The sequence below is a fragment of the Rhopalosiphum maidis genome, chromosome 4 (assembly GCF_003676215.2).
Source record: "Rhopalosiphum maidis isolate BTI-1 chromosome 4, ASM367621v3, whole genome shotgun sequence".
In the NCBI taxonomy this organism is placed as follows: domain Eukaryota; kingdom Metazoa; phylum Arthropoda; class Insecta; order Hemiptera; family Aphididae; genus Rhopalosiphum; species Rhopalosiphum maidis.
This window is the reverse complement of record NC_040880.1, coordinates 41085927-41101433: the sequence shown is the minus strand read 5'-3', so window position 1 is coordinate 41101433 and position 15507 is coordinate 41085927. Positions and strand designations below refer to the sequence as shown.

Sequence of the window (15507 nt, the reverse complement as noted above, 5' to 3'; positions counted from 1 at the left end):
TATCACAACCTTAAATACCTGACACATTATAATTAATTTGCTCATTCTATAGTGTGCCCAGTAGAATTAATGTTAGATTGATATATTTATGTTTATATTGGACAGGTGACAAGTTTGTTTACACGATAAGCAGGTAACTGTGTCACCTGTGACGAATATTCGATGTGTAGTGTAGTTATCTCGGAAAACTGTAATCGAAACAGGGATTGAACTTGCAAGTTTCAAAAAGTCGTCAGCGTTTATGAATAATTTTCTACGGAAACTTGTTATATGACAGAATTTATCAAGCTGAAAACCAGCTTTATTACTGCGATGATGGTTATTTTAATCTCAAAATTGCCGAGCGCGTCAATAATAATACATGTAAGAAATAACGAGGTATCACGTTTGATAACATATAATACGTATCTATGGGTTTATTATTAATTACGACATTTGGTTTTTGCTGATTTTAAGAAAAATGTAAAATATATTATTAGATTTGCGTGAAGCAGAGCAAATGTCTGTCGCTTCAGTAATATGATTCAGTACGATAATATATTAGATTTGTTTAATTCCGTCTTTTGAATAAATAACTACATCGTGTTTTATTTTAGGAAGTGCAGAATTAGCTATTGTTTATACAAAAATTTTAACCTGAGCATTTTCTTTTAGTACATTTCTGTACTTTTTGTCTGTTGACAGGTGTCGAGAAATTTGTTGATATCCTTAGTAGTTGGCCGATTTTGAAATTAAATTGTTTTTAAATTGTCACTTTTAATGGATTTTTTGTTGGATGCTAAAAATGTATATTATGAATTAGTTTGGAGGGATTTTTTGCGTATCTAATCTCGACATATTTAACAGAATGTTAATCATTATGAGTAATGTTTTTTTTAGAGCATATCATAATTTAATTTCCAATATAATTTTTATTATAATTGTGAAATATTGTCATACTATTAATCGAGCTTGTGCTGTGACACTGTCTGCACCACTACCGATAAAGTGTGTAGTGTGTTGCTCGGTCGGGAGTCCAACAAGAATCGATAAATAATTGTGTTATTTTAACGCAACACAAAAGTATAAGACATGCATTACATAAGCTTAGATGACTATTAAACAAAAACTTAACAAGCTTAAACTAGTAAAATCCAAAACAACCTATACCATGAATTATTGGCTTTAATTTTGATATAACTTTGATTTTTAAAAAATGAACATTTATCGATTCCGTTGATTTTCATCGACTCCGTTAGTTATCCGATAGATACTGTTTATCAAAACGTAATTCTTATAACTCGGACTCTGTGAGTCTTTCAATTCAAAATTATAAAACAATAGTTAGGTACATTTTTCTAAATGAAATACATAATCAAAAAAATTGAAAAATAAGTGTATTTAACAAATATAAAAAAATGAATTTTAAATTTATCTAAAAATTTGAATAATGAATAAATGTCTAAGCTTTTTTACTTATTTAAAACATGAGTTCATAAATTACCAAAAATAATTAGATATTTAAATATTTTTATTTGTTTTTAATATATTTTATACTCATTTACACATGTCACATAGGTATTAATATTAAGACTATAAAACTAAATTTATTTTAATTATACTAAATATATTATTATACATTTAGAATATAATATTACAACTTTCAGACTTTTCAAAACCACTTTTACCACTTAAACCATTTTTTTTTTTTTTTTTTTTTAATTAAACAGAATTAATCTAAACGCTATGAACAGTATTAGAAATTTTATGAACAATAGCCAATAGAATCAATATAGACATTTTTTCAAAGCAGGCTGTTTTTATGGAATCAATAAAACCCAAAAAAACTGAAACAAGGATTTTTTATGAGATTTCAGTTCATAATTTGATAATGTTCTGGTTCCAATTCCCGTTAATTTAGGTCTACAGATATTGTTTTGTTTTTTAGAACTATAAATTAAATAACTTTAGATAACATAATTATTTGAATCAACATTTACAATTTTTTATGTTTTCTTTTGCTACTAATTAAATAACTCGTAAATTATACGATATTGTTTTAGAAACAATTTGGCAAAACATTAAAAATTGATATTGCATTATTAATCAAATTATAGTATTGAAGTTGTGTTGTTTATATAATATACAAAATATATTTATATCTTCCTTTAGATCCCCTTTTTTTTTGTCTGTTTATATTCGATGTTAATTTTTTTACTATGTTATAATTTATTTATAAAAAATATATGAAAATGAATGATTACAAAATTATAAATACATATCCTTTTATATTTGTTTTCTAAGCAAAGGTAAAAGTTTGAATAATATAATATGAATGTATTTATAATTGTTATGAAATAAACAAATATAATTTAAAACGTTGATTATTAAAAACGTTATTACAGTTTGCAAACATTATTTAACATTGTAGATTAATTCAAAAAATTGTTAATTCAAAATAAAAAATCATCAGAATTACATTTGTTTGAAAAAAAAAATAAAAAAATATTACATAAACATAATAAAATAAAATATACTTTATAGTATTTATATAAGCTCAATATTAAATAATCATTTTTTTTTTGTCCCGTCAAAATGTCGAATGTCGTGGTCAGAATATCGCAGCAAAAATGTTGCGATAAAATTTATTTTTAATGAAACAAAATGTCACAGGTAGTAAATATAGCCGCGCAGTCACAAATGTAGCTCACAATTCTGGTTTTCATTCGATCGTTAGAAAGATTAGATTAGATTAGAGAACTATAAGCACCTACGATAATAAATTACAGTGTATAAACTGCAATCATAGCAGAAACTCACCAGCAAAATAATTCCAGATATCATTTTATTCGATTATAATATAACAAACCAATACTTAGTTCATACTTCTAATCATAACCATATAGCCAATATCGCAAAAGGTGGAGTTAAAGAAGCAATGGGGTAAGACTTAAAAGTATTTCAAAAATTTCTCAACTTGACAGTCATTTAATTTAACGCATACTGACTCTGACATCACAAATATAAAATTTAAAAATAGTTATTTATTTTTTTTCGAAAACAGAGGTTAAGCCATTTTTGAGTTAAACAATATATTGCTGGTATAAAACAATGAAAAAATACAAAGATTCTATAATTAGACTTAAAAATATACGTGAAAATTATGAAATTTCATCAAACGACAGTTAGTGTTAGCCGCGTGAAGTATTGCATAATTTTCAACATCAAACGCAAAATTATTATTTATTATTTAATTTCTAATTATTAACTATGATTATGTACTTAGTACGTATATGATAAAAAATAATGTTCAATTTAATAATAATATAGATATAATGCATAATATATTATAAATTTATAAATATATTGTATTCTTACATATTTCTAACATCACAATATATTTGTGTTCATGACATTTTTAATACGACATTATGACGTGGGTTCGTTTTTTTTTTCGTAACATTTAATGGTCTGTTTTTTTATTTTCTATATCATATAACACATGATAAAATCAATTTTATTCGAATTTAACTTGATACAACAGAGAAAGAGTTGTCTCCTTTTTTTTCGTATAAAGTACTTACTACTAAACCTACCCTTCCGTATAAGAAGAAACTCATAACCCCTGTTCTGCCCATAATTAAAATATAATTTAAATAATCTTTAATACGACTTATAATTTCTTCATTTAGCTATATCTTATTATCAACTGTGTATGATACATTTGTACATTCTAATAAAAGCTCATTATCCTAGAGTTGTGTGCATGCATAATATTATTTTGTACGTGTTCATCGTCGATCCATTAAGGTGTTAACCATTTTATAAATATACAAAAACATCATGTTTGACGACTTTTACCTTTTACTGTATGTCACGCTCGAATCGTAGTTAAATTTAATATATCAAAATATTAAATGTATTGGTACTTCATTGATCAAAATGTACGTATTACATCTATGATACACCAACACCTGCCCTTATTCCTACTAGAAGACACTTGTTGACAGCTTTAAACACACTACATACCCTTCACGGAATAACAAAAGTTACTTTTAGATCATTGTTTTTTAATATTATTATTCGCTTATTCAATCCATCAAAAAAGCTTATAATATATTAATATCTTAAATGGTCACCACTCGCCAGCCATATTTAGTTATAAACAAAATATTTATAATTTTGTTTAGTTGGCTATTTCTGACTGTAGTAAAATAATAAAATATTATATTATAAATTATAATCATTAAATTATTCGTGTAAGCAAATACATTTTTTACACAAAATAATCAAAACTGAATTGTGAATATTTATATTTATAATTCATAATAACTTTTTAATATTTCAATGAATATATTACCACAGAATTGAATGTAATTTATATAAATATTAATGGCCAATTTTATACTAACATTATAATAAATATACATATTATAATACATTTTTTAATATTAGTTTTTCGAAGCTTTTGTATTTTTTAAGTATGGGGTCCCTTGAAAAAATTCTCCAGAGACCTTAAATGTGCCATGCCAACACTGTATATATATTATACTTTCAGTAACTAGTTATGTCATGTTTAGATGAAACTAGAGCTTAAATACCTAGTTTGTTTTTTCTACGGATCATTTTTAGTAAATAAAAAAAGGTTGCAGTGTAAAAATATTTAACCTGCATTAAATATTATTACATATTCAAAAAAATATGAAACAACAAAAATTTTCAATTTTATTTAATTTAGTTGATGAACAATCGGATGTATTGCTAATATAATATATTATTACACATATTATAATATAATATGATATATCTATTCAACTATTTCATCAAATTTGAGGTTATAACAGTAAAAACTATCCAGTAAGTGGAAATTCGAAAAAAAAACTCTGATTGTTCAAATTACAAAACCTAAATACTGAACATTTATAATTATAAATAAAAATGAAATATAATAATAGAAGTATTATAAAAACATGCATATTATATTTATGTATAGGTAGTACAATCTTTGAACTCGTGTATAATAAAATACACAAATACCATTGATAGCGTATAGAAAAGCTATGAAAATAATTAGTAACGATATTAACGATTAAATAGTAATCTACTTTAGTAATAGTCTATATTACAATAATATAGGACGTACAATTTCTCATTATTATTTAATTATTAGAAGTTTGGTTTTGACACATTTATTAAGTGTACTAACTATGAACCAACGCTCATTCCGCTCATTTTAATATCATAATTCATGTATGTTCGTATTATATAATCTTTGTTTGGTTACATGTCCATCATCATTAGTCCATAATAGCTTCGTGCATCAGCTATACGCATTGATACGATGCTCCTGTTGACTAACATACTATATACTCTTACTGAAACCTTCCTCATCGTCGAGCTGCAGTAATGATGAAATTTCTAAAACGTTTGGTTGATCTATTCAAACAGTTTTCCCGTCATGTTATAGCAGTACACGCAAGTAAAAAAATGTATCCATCACCTCATATACGCTTAATTACTCGCTATACAAAATCTATTCCATAATATTATTGATACAATAATCTGTAAAAATTCCATACATTTTTACGCATCGAAATATTTCTAACTTAACTTTATTCAAAACAAAATTCATACTCATTTTGCGTTTATAATTCGCAATATTAGACTATTTTTTACTCGTTTTTCCATAACAATAAAAACATTGATTTGAAGTTATAACGATATCATGGAGCATTAATTTTACAGAAAAATGGTTAACGAATATAATAGATACATTATTTTTCAATCTAAGCTCCTTTTCAGTGACAGGCAATGATTATGATAATAGTGGTTGAATCATCATTATCATAATCTCTTAGTCGATACGAATATTTCCTTGTCTTGGCTAAATAAAACCATTTATTCAGTTATATAGAACTTGAAAATATAAGAAATAATAATAATATGATATACGTGGTCATTACCTCGGATCTAATTGCAGTAAAACAGATATTCTATAATATTGTTCTGTTCTACCTACTGTAGTACTTTCCAATAATCGAGAAACCACTCGTAAAGTCCTTTGTGGACAACATTGCCACAGTTTTCAAGCCTACGGCCGTATGCGTTCATTCGGTGTTTTTACCTCTAGTGACTTTTGAAGTGTTTAATATTGTCGAATCACTCGCTGGACGTCTATATTGTAAATTAAATAGCAGCCATGTCAAGTTTTCAGAATATTATACCTACCAACAATCGATCACAAAACTGTTGAATTAACAATCAATGATATATAAAATTCCAAAATGAACTTTAAAATAAAACATGAACTATAAATTCTTCTTGAACGGCAATAAAACCATTATACTTTTAACTTAAAAATCATGCTGTTCCAATCCACTTCTAAATATTTCCAACAATTCAAAGACCTGATAAATTCAGTTAAAAATTAAATACAGTTTTACTAGTTATTTTCGAGTTGTGATTGTGTTTGTCGATAACTCATTAAATTATGTAAATATTAAATTAATTTAATTTGTTCGCTAATTTGATTTATAGATTCTTAACTAGTTAATAATAATATAACATAAAATATCAAAATCTTTTTAATTTCAATAAATGATTCTAGTAATACATAAAAACATTTTGTTATTTGTTTATAATAGTTTAAGTCAAAATAAAAAATATACATGACAACTATGACAGTCAAAACCTATAAGTTAGCAATATGTAATTAATTTTATTAATTTATTAATTAAACAATAAATAGTTTACACTATATCATAAGTGTTAATTAATTTATATTTACATATTTTTAATAACTATTAAATTCCAAAATTAAAGGCATAAACTCCACGATTATAGTTTTTAAAAAGTAAATCCTTTTATTTCTTATGTCATACAATTTATGTATATCTCACTCCAGTTAGAATCTGAAATTTCTTCGAAACAGTTTACTTCTAAACAAACACATTAATGATTAATTCGTTATTAGATATAGGTCATTGAAAATCTATAACCTATGTATCTTATCACGTTGTCAACTCACTCTAGGTATATATGATAAAGAGCAATTAAATTAAATATTATTTTATTTATAAAATTAATGTCATTTGCTTTGTTCACTTGACACTGAAATAATCTTTGTTCAAATTTTTAACATTAGAATAATTCGAGAAAACACATTTTAAGTTCAATATTTCATACTTATTAATATTTACATTGTATTAAATAGTTTTAAACCAACAAAATTATTCAGTATTTAGTATATATTTAATTAAACCACACAGGATTAGAAATGTAATTCTGAAAAACTTTCAAATAAAATCAATAAGTTCTACAGTATTTTGATCTTGAGTAATGGTTTTTTGTTTTACTTTTGTTAAAACAGTGTTGAGTATAATGTTATAATAATTTATTTTTATTCATTAAGAACAATCATTTTTTTTTTCATACTTCAATTTTAGACTTATATAATAGTGAATGGCTGCTGAAATTCGTTTTTACTTTAATAAGTACCAATATGTATATTTTATATAATTATATAATATTATGTTATATTATAGTTGCTTTAAAAAAACGAATATCATACCTAATCGATAAGAAAATTATACCAACAGAATCATAAATTTATAACTATTTCATAATTAATATATTTTACTATGTTATGGTACTGAGATTATTGTATTTACGTTGAACTCAAAACTTGAAAATCGTAAATCGGTGGGGTACGCGATGTATTTTAATACGGTGCCTTTTTATTTCAATAGTAGGTATAATAAATTACATTTTTTCAATTTTGAACTTTTATTAAAATATATTTTTTAAACTATTTAAGGCTTAGAATGGACTGCTGTCAAATGTAAACTATCGAAAATTGTTCATTTCTGGTCAACCTTAGAGTTCGTAAATCGTAACCTCATTCCACTATAAAAGTATATTGAGTCGTATACCACATCATGCATATTTTGAGAGTAAAGTCGGTCCAACATGCCAATCTTATATGCAAATGCATTCAGACAACTCGTCCCTTTTGGCTTTCATACCCACTAAAGCGTGGTTATACGACATTAACCTACATTACCCTATTGCAACATATAAGTTAGATTTCCCAAATTACGACCGGCTCAATAATCTTATTCTTGTAGGTACAGTGTACATACCATTTAAACTTTAAATTTGATTTTTTTTTTTTATATAAAAGTAAAACCTATGACTAACATAATTCTGCACTGACCTTCTTATTTAAACATACATCATTAAACAACAATAATAATAATTATTATTATATGACACTAAATCTAACCCAGCTGTCAAACGTTGATAAAGATCAAATCAAATTTTAGAAGGGTTGTTAATTTTATTTAAAATTTATAAATAAGGCTTTACGTTAATTTAAAAAAAAATGTAGTTAAACTAATTCACATGTGCTAAACTGCAAACATTTTAAACATATACGTTATATTTATTATAAATACTACATTTTCTGATGCCCTGTAAAATAAATAATTCATACTTACTAAAAATTACAGTTTATAACTAAAATCGACGATAATTTTCACAGTGTGACTAAACTAAAATATAGGTATCTGTGTTTTCTTAAATACTATGATAAAATATTTTCTCTAAATATAATTTTCTTTTTTTTTTATTATCAATAAAATATGCGTGGCGACATAGGCCATAGGAATTTAGTTATAATATTTCAGCTGACAATCGACAAAAACTAAAAATCTTTTTTTATTGAAAAATGGTCTAAAATTTAAAATTTTACGAGTAAAAGCTTTTTATTAAAATCGATATCTATATTCAATCATAATTCGGAACTGATAGAGTTAAATAGGGATAGAATTTAAATATTTTAAGGCTATAAATTATTTTCCTAAGTTTGTGCTAAACATAAATAATTAACTTAAATAGAATCTAATTAATAATAATAATAAAACATAATTCTAAGACAACATTCTAATATTCTATAAAACAATAAAATATACAGACAAACATTTCTCAATATAATTATAATTATTAATTTAATTCATAATTTCGTCTTCAATAAAAAAAAATTAAAAAAAAATATTTATATCATTCAAAAAATATTATTAATTTATGGTTATGGCATTATTATAGAAATATTTGACATCGATTTTTATAAAAATCATGAAGATCTATATAAATAATATCTATATTATAAAACATATTTTAAAAAGCATTTTGGGTGGTTAAACACCTTACTCATTCTTTGTAACGAGTCTACTATAAAATAGTAATACTCGTCAAACGTAGACATGTGCCTTTTTTAAATTCCTGTAATTCCACAATCCCTCCCACTAATATTCGCCTATTTTTCGACTTAACTTCTCCAGCATGCGACTCTTACTGTGGTAATAATAGGGATTAGATTTATATGCAAATTGGTTTATTTATATGACAACTGGCTTAGAACAATTCTGATTAAAAATCTGTGCGTTTCATAATGCGTAGATTCTAATACTAAACTCTTTAGGTACATACTTATTTTAAGAAAACGTATATTAATCGTATTTCTAAATAAATGTATACACGAGCAAGTTGCACGTTCTCTAAAATAATATAATAATAATATTATAATTTTTCTTACAGTAAATATTCTATGATTTTAATAAAACAAAGATAACGAATCTAGAAATAAAATACTTTCAAAACATTTCAGATACTCTAAATTAAAATGAATAAAATAATGAAGTAAATGAAAAAAAAGTGAGTAGAATAATTTTGAGCCACTTCAATTTAAAATGTTTCCTGTTATACACCTGTTGTATCATATTATATCGTAAGATATGTTTTTAAATTCAGAAATATGCTACGAAATAATCTTTAGAAGTTTTAACCAGAAAATTATACATATTGTAATTATTACATTACACAATGTTACATTTAATTTTTTTTAGCGTAATATTTTACCTATTTTAAGTTAGTTATTAATTTTAAAATATAGGAGATATTTGGTGATAATAAATAATAACTAATACTAAATTTTAATTTGATATTTATAAATTAATTGATCATAATAAGTGATTTTTTGCATATGTATACATCTGTAAATGCATATTCTACACATTTATTTGAATTTTAATCTTTACTCTAGAAATATCTAATATTTTATAAACAAAAGATAATTTGAAAACTAAAATATATAAATGACTATGGAATAGTATACACTCTTCAGTCAATAGCATAATTAGAGAAAAAAGTTTATATGATAATAATGAACATAATTAACGCAATAATTTCTTTAAAATAGTATTTGTAGTCTACTTATAAAAATAATGTACTGTGTAAAAAAATATATGTTATCTATGTGATTCAAAACCAATTTAAATTGAATGTTATAATTTAAAATACAATATTAACATTAATATCATAGCATTTTATAATTACAATAATACACATTTCATTTTTTTATCGTTAAAATTGTAAACGATACTTTGGTTTATCTATCTTCGGTTTTATAAATTATGATAAAGAAAAGATTGAAAAAGAATTCTACAAAGTTGTCGAAATAAATTACACACACAACATTTTTGTCGATTTCAACTTCACGTTTTTATATCAAATTATTTATTGTTTATTTAACTTGTTTTATCTTTAGTAATTTTTAATACATATATTTTCGTATTTTTATATACTGGCGTGTATTCTAATTCGTACAACCATGCAATGAATCATGTATAAAATTATGATCATTTCATTAGCATCGGACCATATCTCAAGAAACATACATGTTTATTTTCAATGATTTATGGTTTTACGTTGAACATGTATCTATATACTGTATATTAGTAGTTGAAAAAAACTGATTTTGTACTTTTATTGTATTCTATATTATTTTATTAAGTCTGAAAAAGTTTTTAGATATTTTATATCAAGAAATCATTTTTTTTTTTTTTTTTTTGTAATGATTTCATTAGATCCGACGCCAAAAGTATCATCTTCGTTCAATTTCCTTATTATTTCCTTTGTTTTATTATCTGAATGCTGCTGAATAAGTAACGACTATAAAAGAAGTCTCAAAAGTTAAAATAATAATAAATTACTGCTTGGATATTATATTTAATAAATATCAACTTGAATATATTATCATAAGAAACGTTCAAATTTTTGGTGAAAATGTTCTTCATAATATATTCTCAGATAATGTATAAATATTAAGACATGTTTAAAGTTTATATTTTATTTCGAAATATACTATTTAATAGCTACATAGTAAATAAATAACTAATTACCAATAACTATTAAATTATAAATATAACATACAAACTAGGTATAGATATTTATATTAAGCTGATAATACAGCTTATCTTATATATTTTTAAATAGCACAAATGCATAGAATAAAATTTAATTACAATGAATTGCAAACCAGTATGCCTAAAAATGATAAGATAATTTAAGTAGTTAAAATTTAAAAACATGTTTTTTTTTCATTATTATTAGTATACTTTAACTTATAAATGGATAAGAACATCTATCGAAAATATTTTATGGAATTAATAGTATTACATTATTAGCCTTACTAGAGTGAATAACTCTAATTTTGGATAATAAAATTTTTTGATTAATGCGTAACAATAATTTTAACATTTATACTCAAAAATATTATTTGAAAACCATTCATATTTGTTTTTAATAAACAAACATACTAATTATAATTAATTTTAAGTATAGAATATATGATGCTAACCTTAATTATTAATAAATAATGAGGTAATAGTATTAAAATGTTGATCTAAAAAAATACGATGAGTACCTTAATTTATACTTAACATGTTGTTACAAATATCTTTCAATAAAATATCAAACAAACCATAAGTAAATTTGAAATCAGAAAATTATTATATTTTTTCTAAAACAAGTATTTTTATTATTATATTTAATATATATATATATATTGGATAATTCAGATTTTTTTCTTGATTTTCTCTTCGATTACTTAAATAATTAAAACACGTTTTTTAATGTAATGATATTAATAAAATAATGTAACAATATTACGAAAAAAACTAAGAAACAAAGCACTTTGTTAATCTTTAGCCGAACTTGATTAATTTAAACTATATAGAAGAAACTACAAGAACTCAAGCTCAGAATTGGTCATATAAGATTCTCTGAGAGGTACCTAGTGGCTAAGACTCTCTAAATGTACCCATCATATAACGTAAGCATTATAGTCAAGCACATTTTAATCAACTATCCAAATTTTATATAGGCCAAAATAGAATTCTCATCATCAGAAAATCTCTATAAAGACAATGGAATTTTTTTAAATGTTTATAAACTAATTCCCCATTAAAAAAAAAAACATAGAAATTTATCAAACATAAATTATTAAGTGTACTTAAGCATATAAATTATGCTCAAAAGTAAAATAAAATAAAAATTAATTATCCATGAAACGAATTAACAACAATGGACTATCAACATAACTTAATAAAATTCTATATACTCTATAAAAATTATATTCATTTTATTTTCATTGTATAAATTTTAAACTACTTTTGTGTCAAAAAAATTCATTTTTTTTTTAATAAATTAATATAATCACAATAAATTTCGAATATAAATGAAGCTTGAAATTACATATACGAAAATTGACAATGCATAGATAATTTATTTATTTATGTATTTTATACAAACGGACTCAGGATCATATTACAATTTAAACATTAATATAAAAAACATATAAATATAGTAATATAATATTGACAATATTTATAACATTATCAAGAATAATACTGTACATAAATTATAAACATAATTGAATTTTTTATTTAGAAACATAAAATAACAAATAAAGTTTAAGTTAAATTATTAAAAATAATCTAAAATAAAAGTGCAAATATGCCAAAAAAATGCTCAATATGTATTATTTTACTAGCGAAAAAAATTTAAGTTATATTTAATTAAATACATAAACTGATCTTTAAATACTAAAATATATTTTAAACAGTTTCTAAGACTCGTTCAAAAATTATATTATATTTTATACGAAAATAAAATTTCAAATTTTCAAATTCATAATTTTTTTTTTCTCAAATTTATTATAACCATACAAACTATAAGTATATACATAGATGGAATAATATACTATTTTTCTTTGTGATAATATAAATATCAACTTTATTATAATTGTAAATCATATTATTTTTTATCATAAATTTAATTGAAGTATATTATTCTTCATTCATTTTAGGGGTTACACAATAATAAATCATTGAATAGCCAGAAAAGTATTGCAATAAAAAATACATTTGCAACATCCTTTAAATTTTTATTTTAATGACAAGATGTTGATATGTGTAGTTATAACTTTATAATTTAACAATAATTAACGATTTAAAATAGCTTCGTACTCATTATTTTCTTTAAAATTGAATAATATACAAAATACATTATATCGGCCAACAATATGTATAATAATCAAAATTATAAAACCCAGTTATTCGTGGAGTCAAATTATAACTTAACTTTTTTCTAAATAATAAGCACTTCCGTTATATATATATATTGCCATATTAGATGAAATTCCCTTGAGGATTTACTAATTTATAAACTGACTACTATCCCACATATATATATTGTATATATTTTATTTATATTGAGCTTATATCTATATTTATAATTAGTAAATTCTCATGAGAGGTTTTACCAAACACCTTATATAGTATGTCATCAAAATATATTGTATTTTACCAATAGGTATTTAAAAAAAACCAACTCAAAAATTAATCAAATTTTTTCATGAATGAAACAACATACATAAGCAATCTTATATTCTGAAAAATTATGAAATATAAGTACGTATTATTTGATATTTTATATAAATGTTGTGGACAAATGAAGTATTTGAACTTAACCAATGCATGCGTATTTACGATTTTTCAATTTTTGATGATTGATGGATGGGAGCAAAATTTTATTTACGTATTAAATACCTACATAAAATAAAACTTCATAATAATATGATATCAATTCTTTCACTGACAACTAGTTTTTATAAGTAAACTGAAAATTAATAGATACGTATAAGAAATTTAGTATATAAAGTTTATAACAAAAAAAAATATATTTTTTAATTACCAGATAAATTATTATAATATAACGATTCTGTATCAAATGTTTTAACAATACAAAAAAAAGAGTTTGGAACTGAACAATTGTAAATTTTACATAAATTATTTAACCCTAATCTTATACCTATATATATATATATATTTTTTTTTTCTTTTAAACATGTTATTAAATTTTATTCTAGTCAACGAATATGCATATTTTTAAATAAATGTTGATATATAATTTTATCAATTGTATACTCTTACAGTAAAATTTACGAAATCGTTTTAATACTTGATGTTAATGTGTAAATAAAAATATTTAAGGTACCGCGTTTTGATATAAACAAAATATAATTAAATTTTACTTTAATCATTTTTATAAAACACAAATTTATATTTTAACTGTATAGATTACATTTTATAACTATGGATGAAATTATTAGACCTCATAAAAACGAAAATGTGCATAAAATTCTTAATTTTATATTTATCATATTTTCAGTTAGAGATTTTGTTTTTCTTCATAAAATAAATTTTTCTTAATGCCTCAGATTAAAAATTAAAAATTCATAAATTCTAAAATTGAAAAGCTCTTCATATTCTTTACAGTAACTTAAAACTTTGCTTAAAATAATACAACTGTATAATTATTTGAATCGTAAATCAATTTACTGTTCGTTATAGGTGCAATATCGTTTATAATTGGATTGGATTGGATTGAAAATTATAAGTTTAAAAATTATTATTTGCGCATTGTACGTTAAATTTTATTAAATAATATACCACCGTTGAAGAATTTTACACAGTATTACAATATTTGACATTTAATTTTGGAATTAAACTAATAATAATTATTGTATATACATAAGCGCACATAATTATAATCTATACATAAGATTTATTTCAGTAATCTTATTCAGATTTTCGAATTAAACACTCATTAAAAAAATATTTATAATTGCTATTATATGCATTATACAACTATAATAAATTATATAACGTAAATATATATATCATACATTTATAAACACTTACTTTGACCGATTGAATCTCTTCGAAGTTATGGTAAATTGTTTAACATTGTGGTTAAAATTATGATTCAATTAAAATCGCAAAATTTAAAACACGGAAAAATCAAAACACAAAAAAATCAAAAATGGTCGCCGCCGATCTCAAAACATCGGAAAAACGTATTACGATACTCATATAAAAACGAGCGAGAGAAAACACCACCGAATACTGCCGAACACGCCACTCGACTGACGTGGAAAACCACGAGGAAATCTCGCGCATACCCGAACGTTGGGGAGTGTAATAATATACTGAAGCGGCAGTCCGTGTGTCACAGCGAATAAAACAGGATACAATGTGTAATTGAATTATTATTGTAATAAAAAGTACGGTTGATTTTATAAAAAAAATTTTCTATAGTATCATAGGTAAATAAGATATTTTTTTT

The 15507-nt window shown here is 23.2% G+C and overlaps 1 protein-coding gene across 1 annotated transcript in view; it reads right to left on the bottom strand.

The window, feature by feature from the left end:
• The window catches only part of LOC113557471, a 205246-nt gene extending 189968 nt beyond the window's left edge, over positions 1-15278 (bottom strand). Inside the window, exon 1 of the mRNA XM_026963013.1 lies at positions 15084-15278. Within this exon, the coding sequence (XP_026818814.1) occupies position 15084 (1 nt within the window). The 5' untranslated portion in view covers positions 15085-15278. The remainder of the gene's footprint in view (positions 1-15083) is intronic.
• Between the last annotated feature and the right edge of the window lie 229 nt (positions 15279-15507).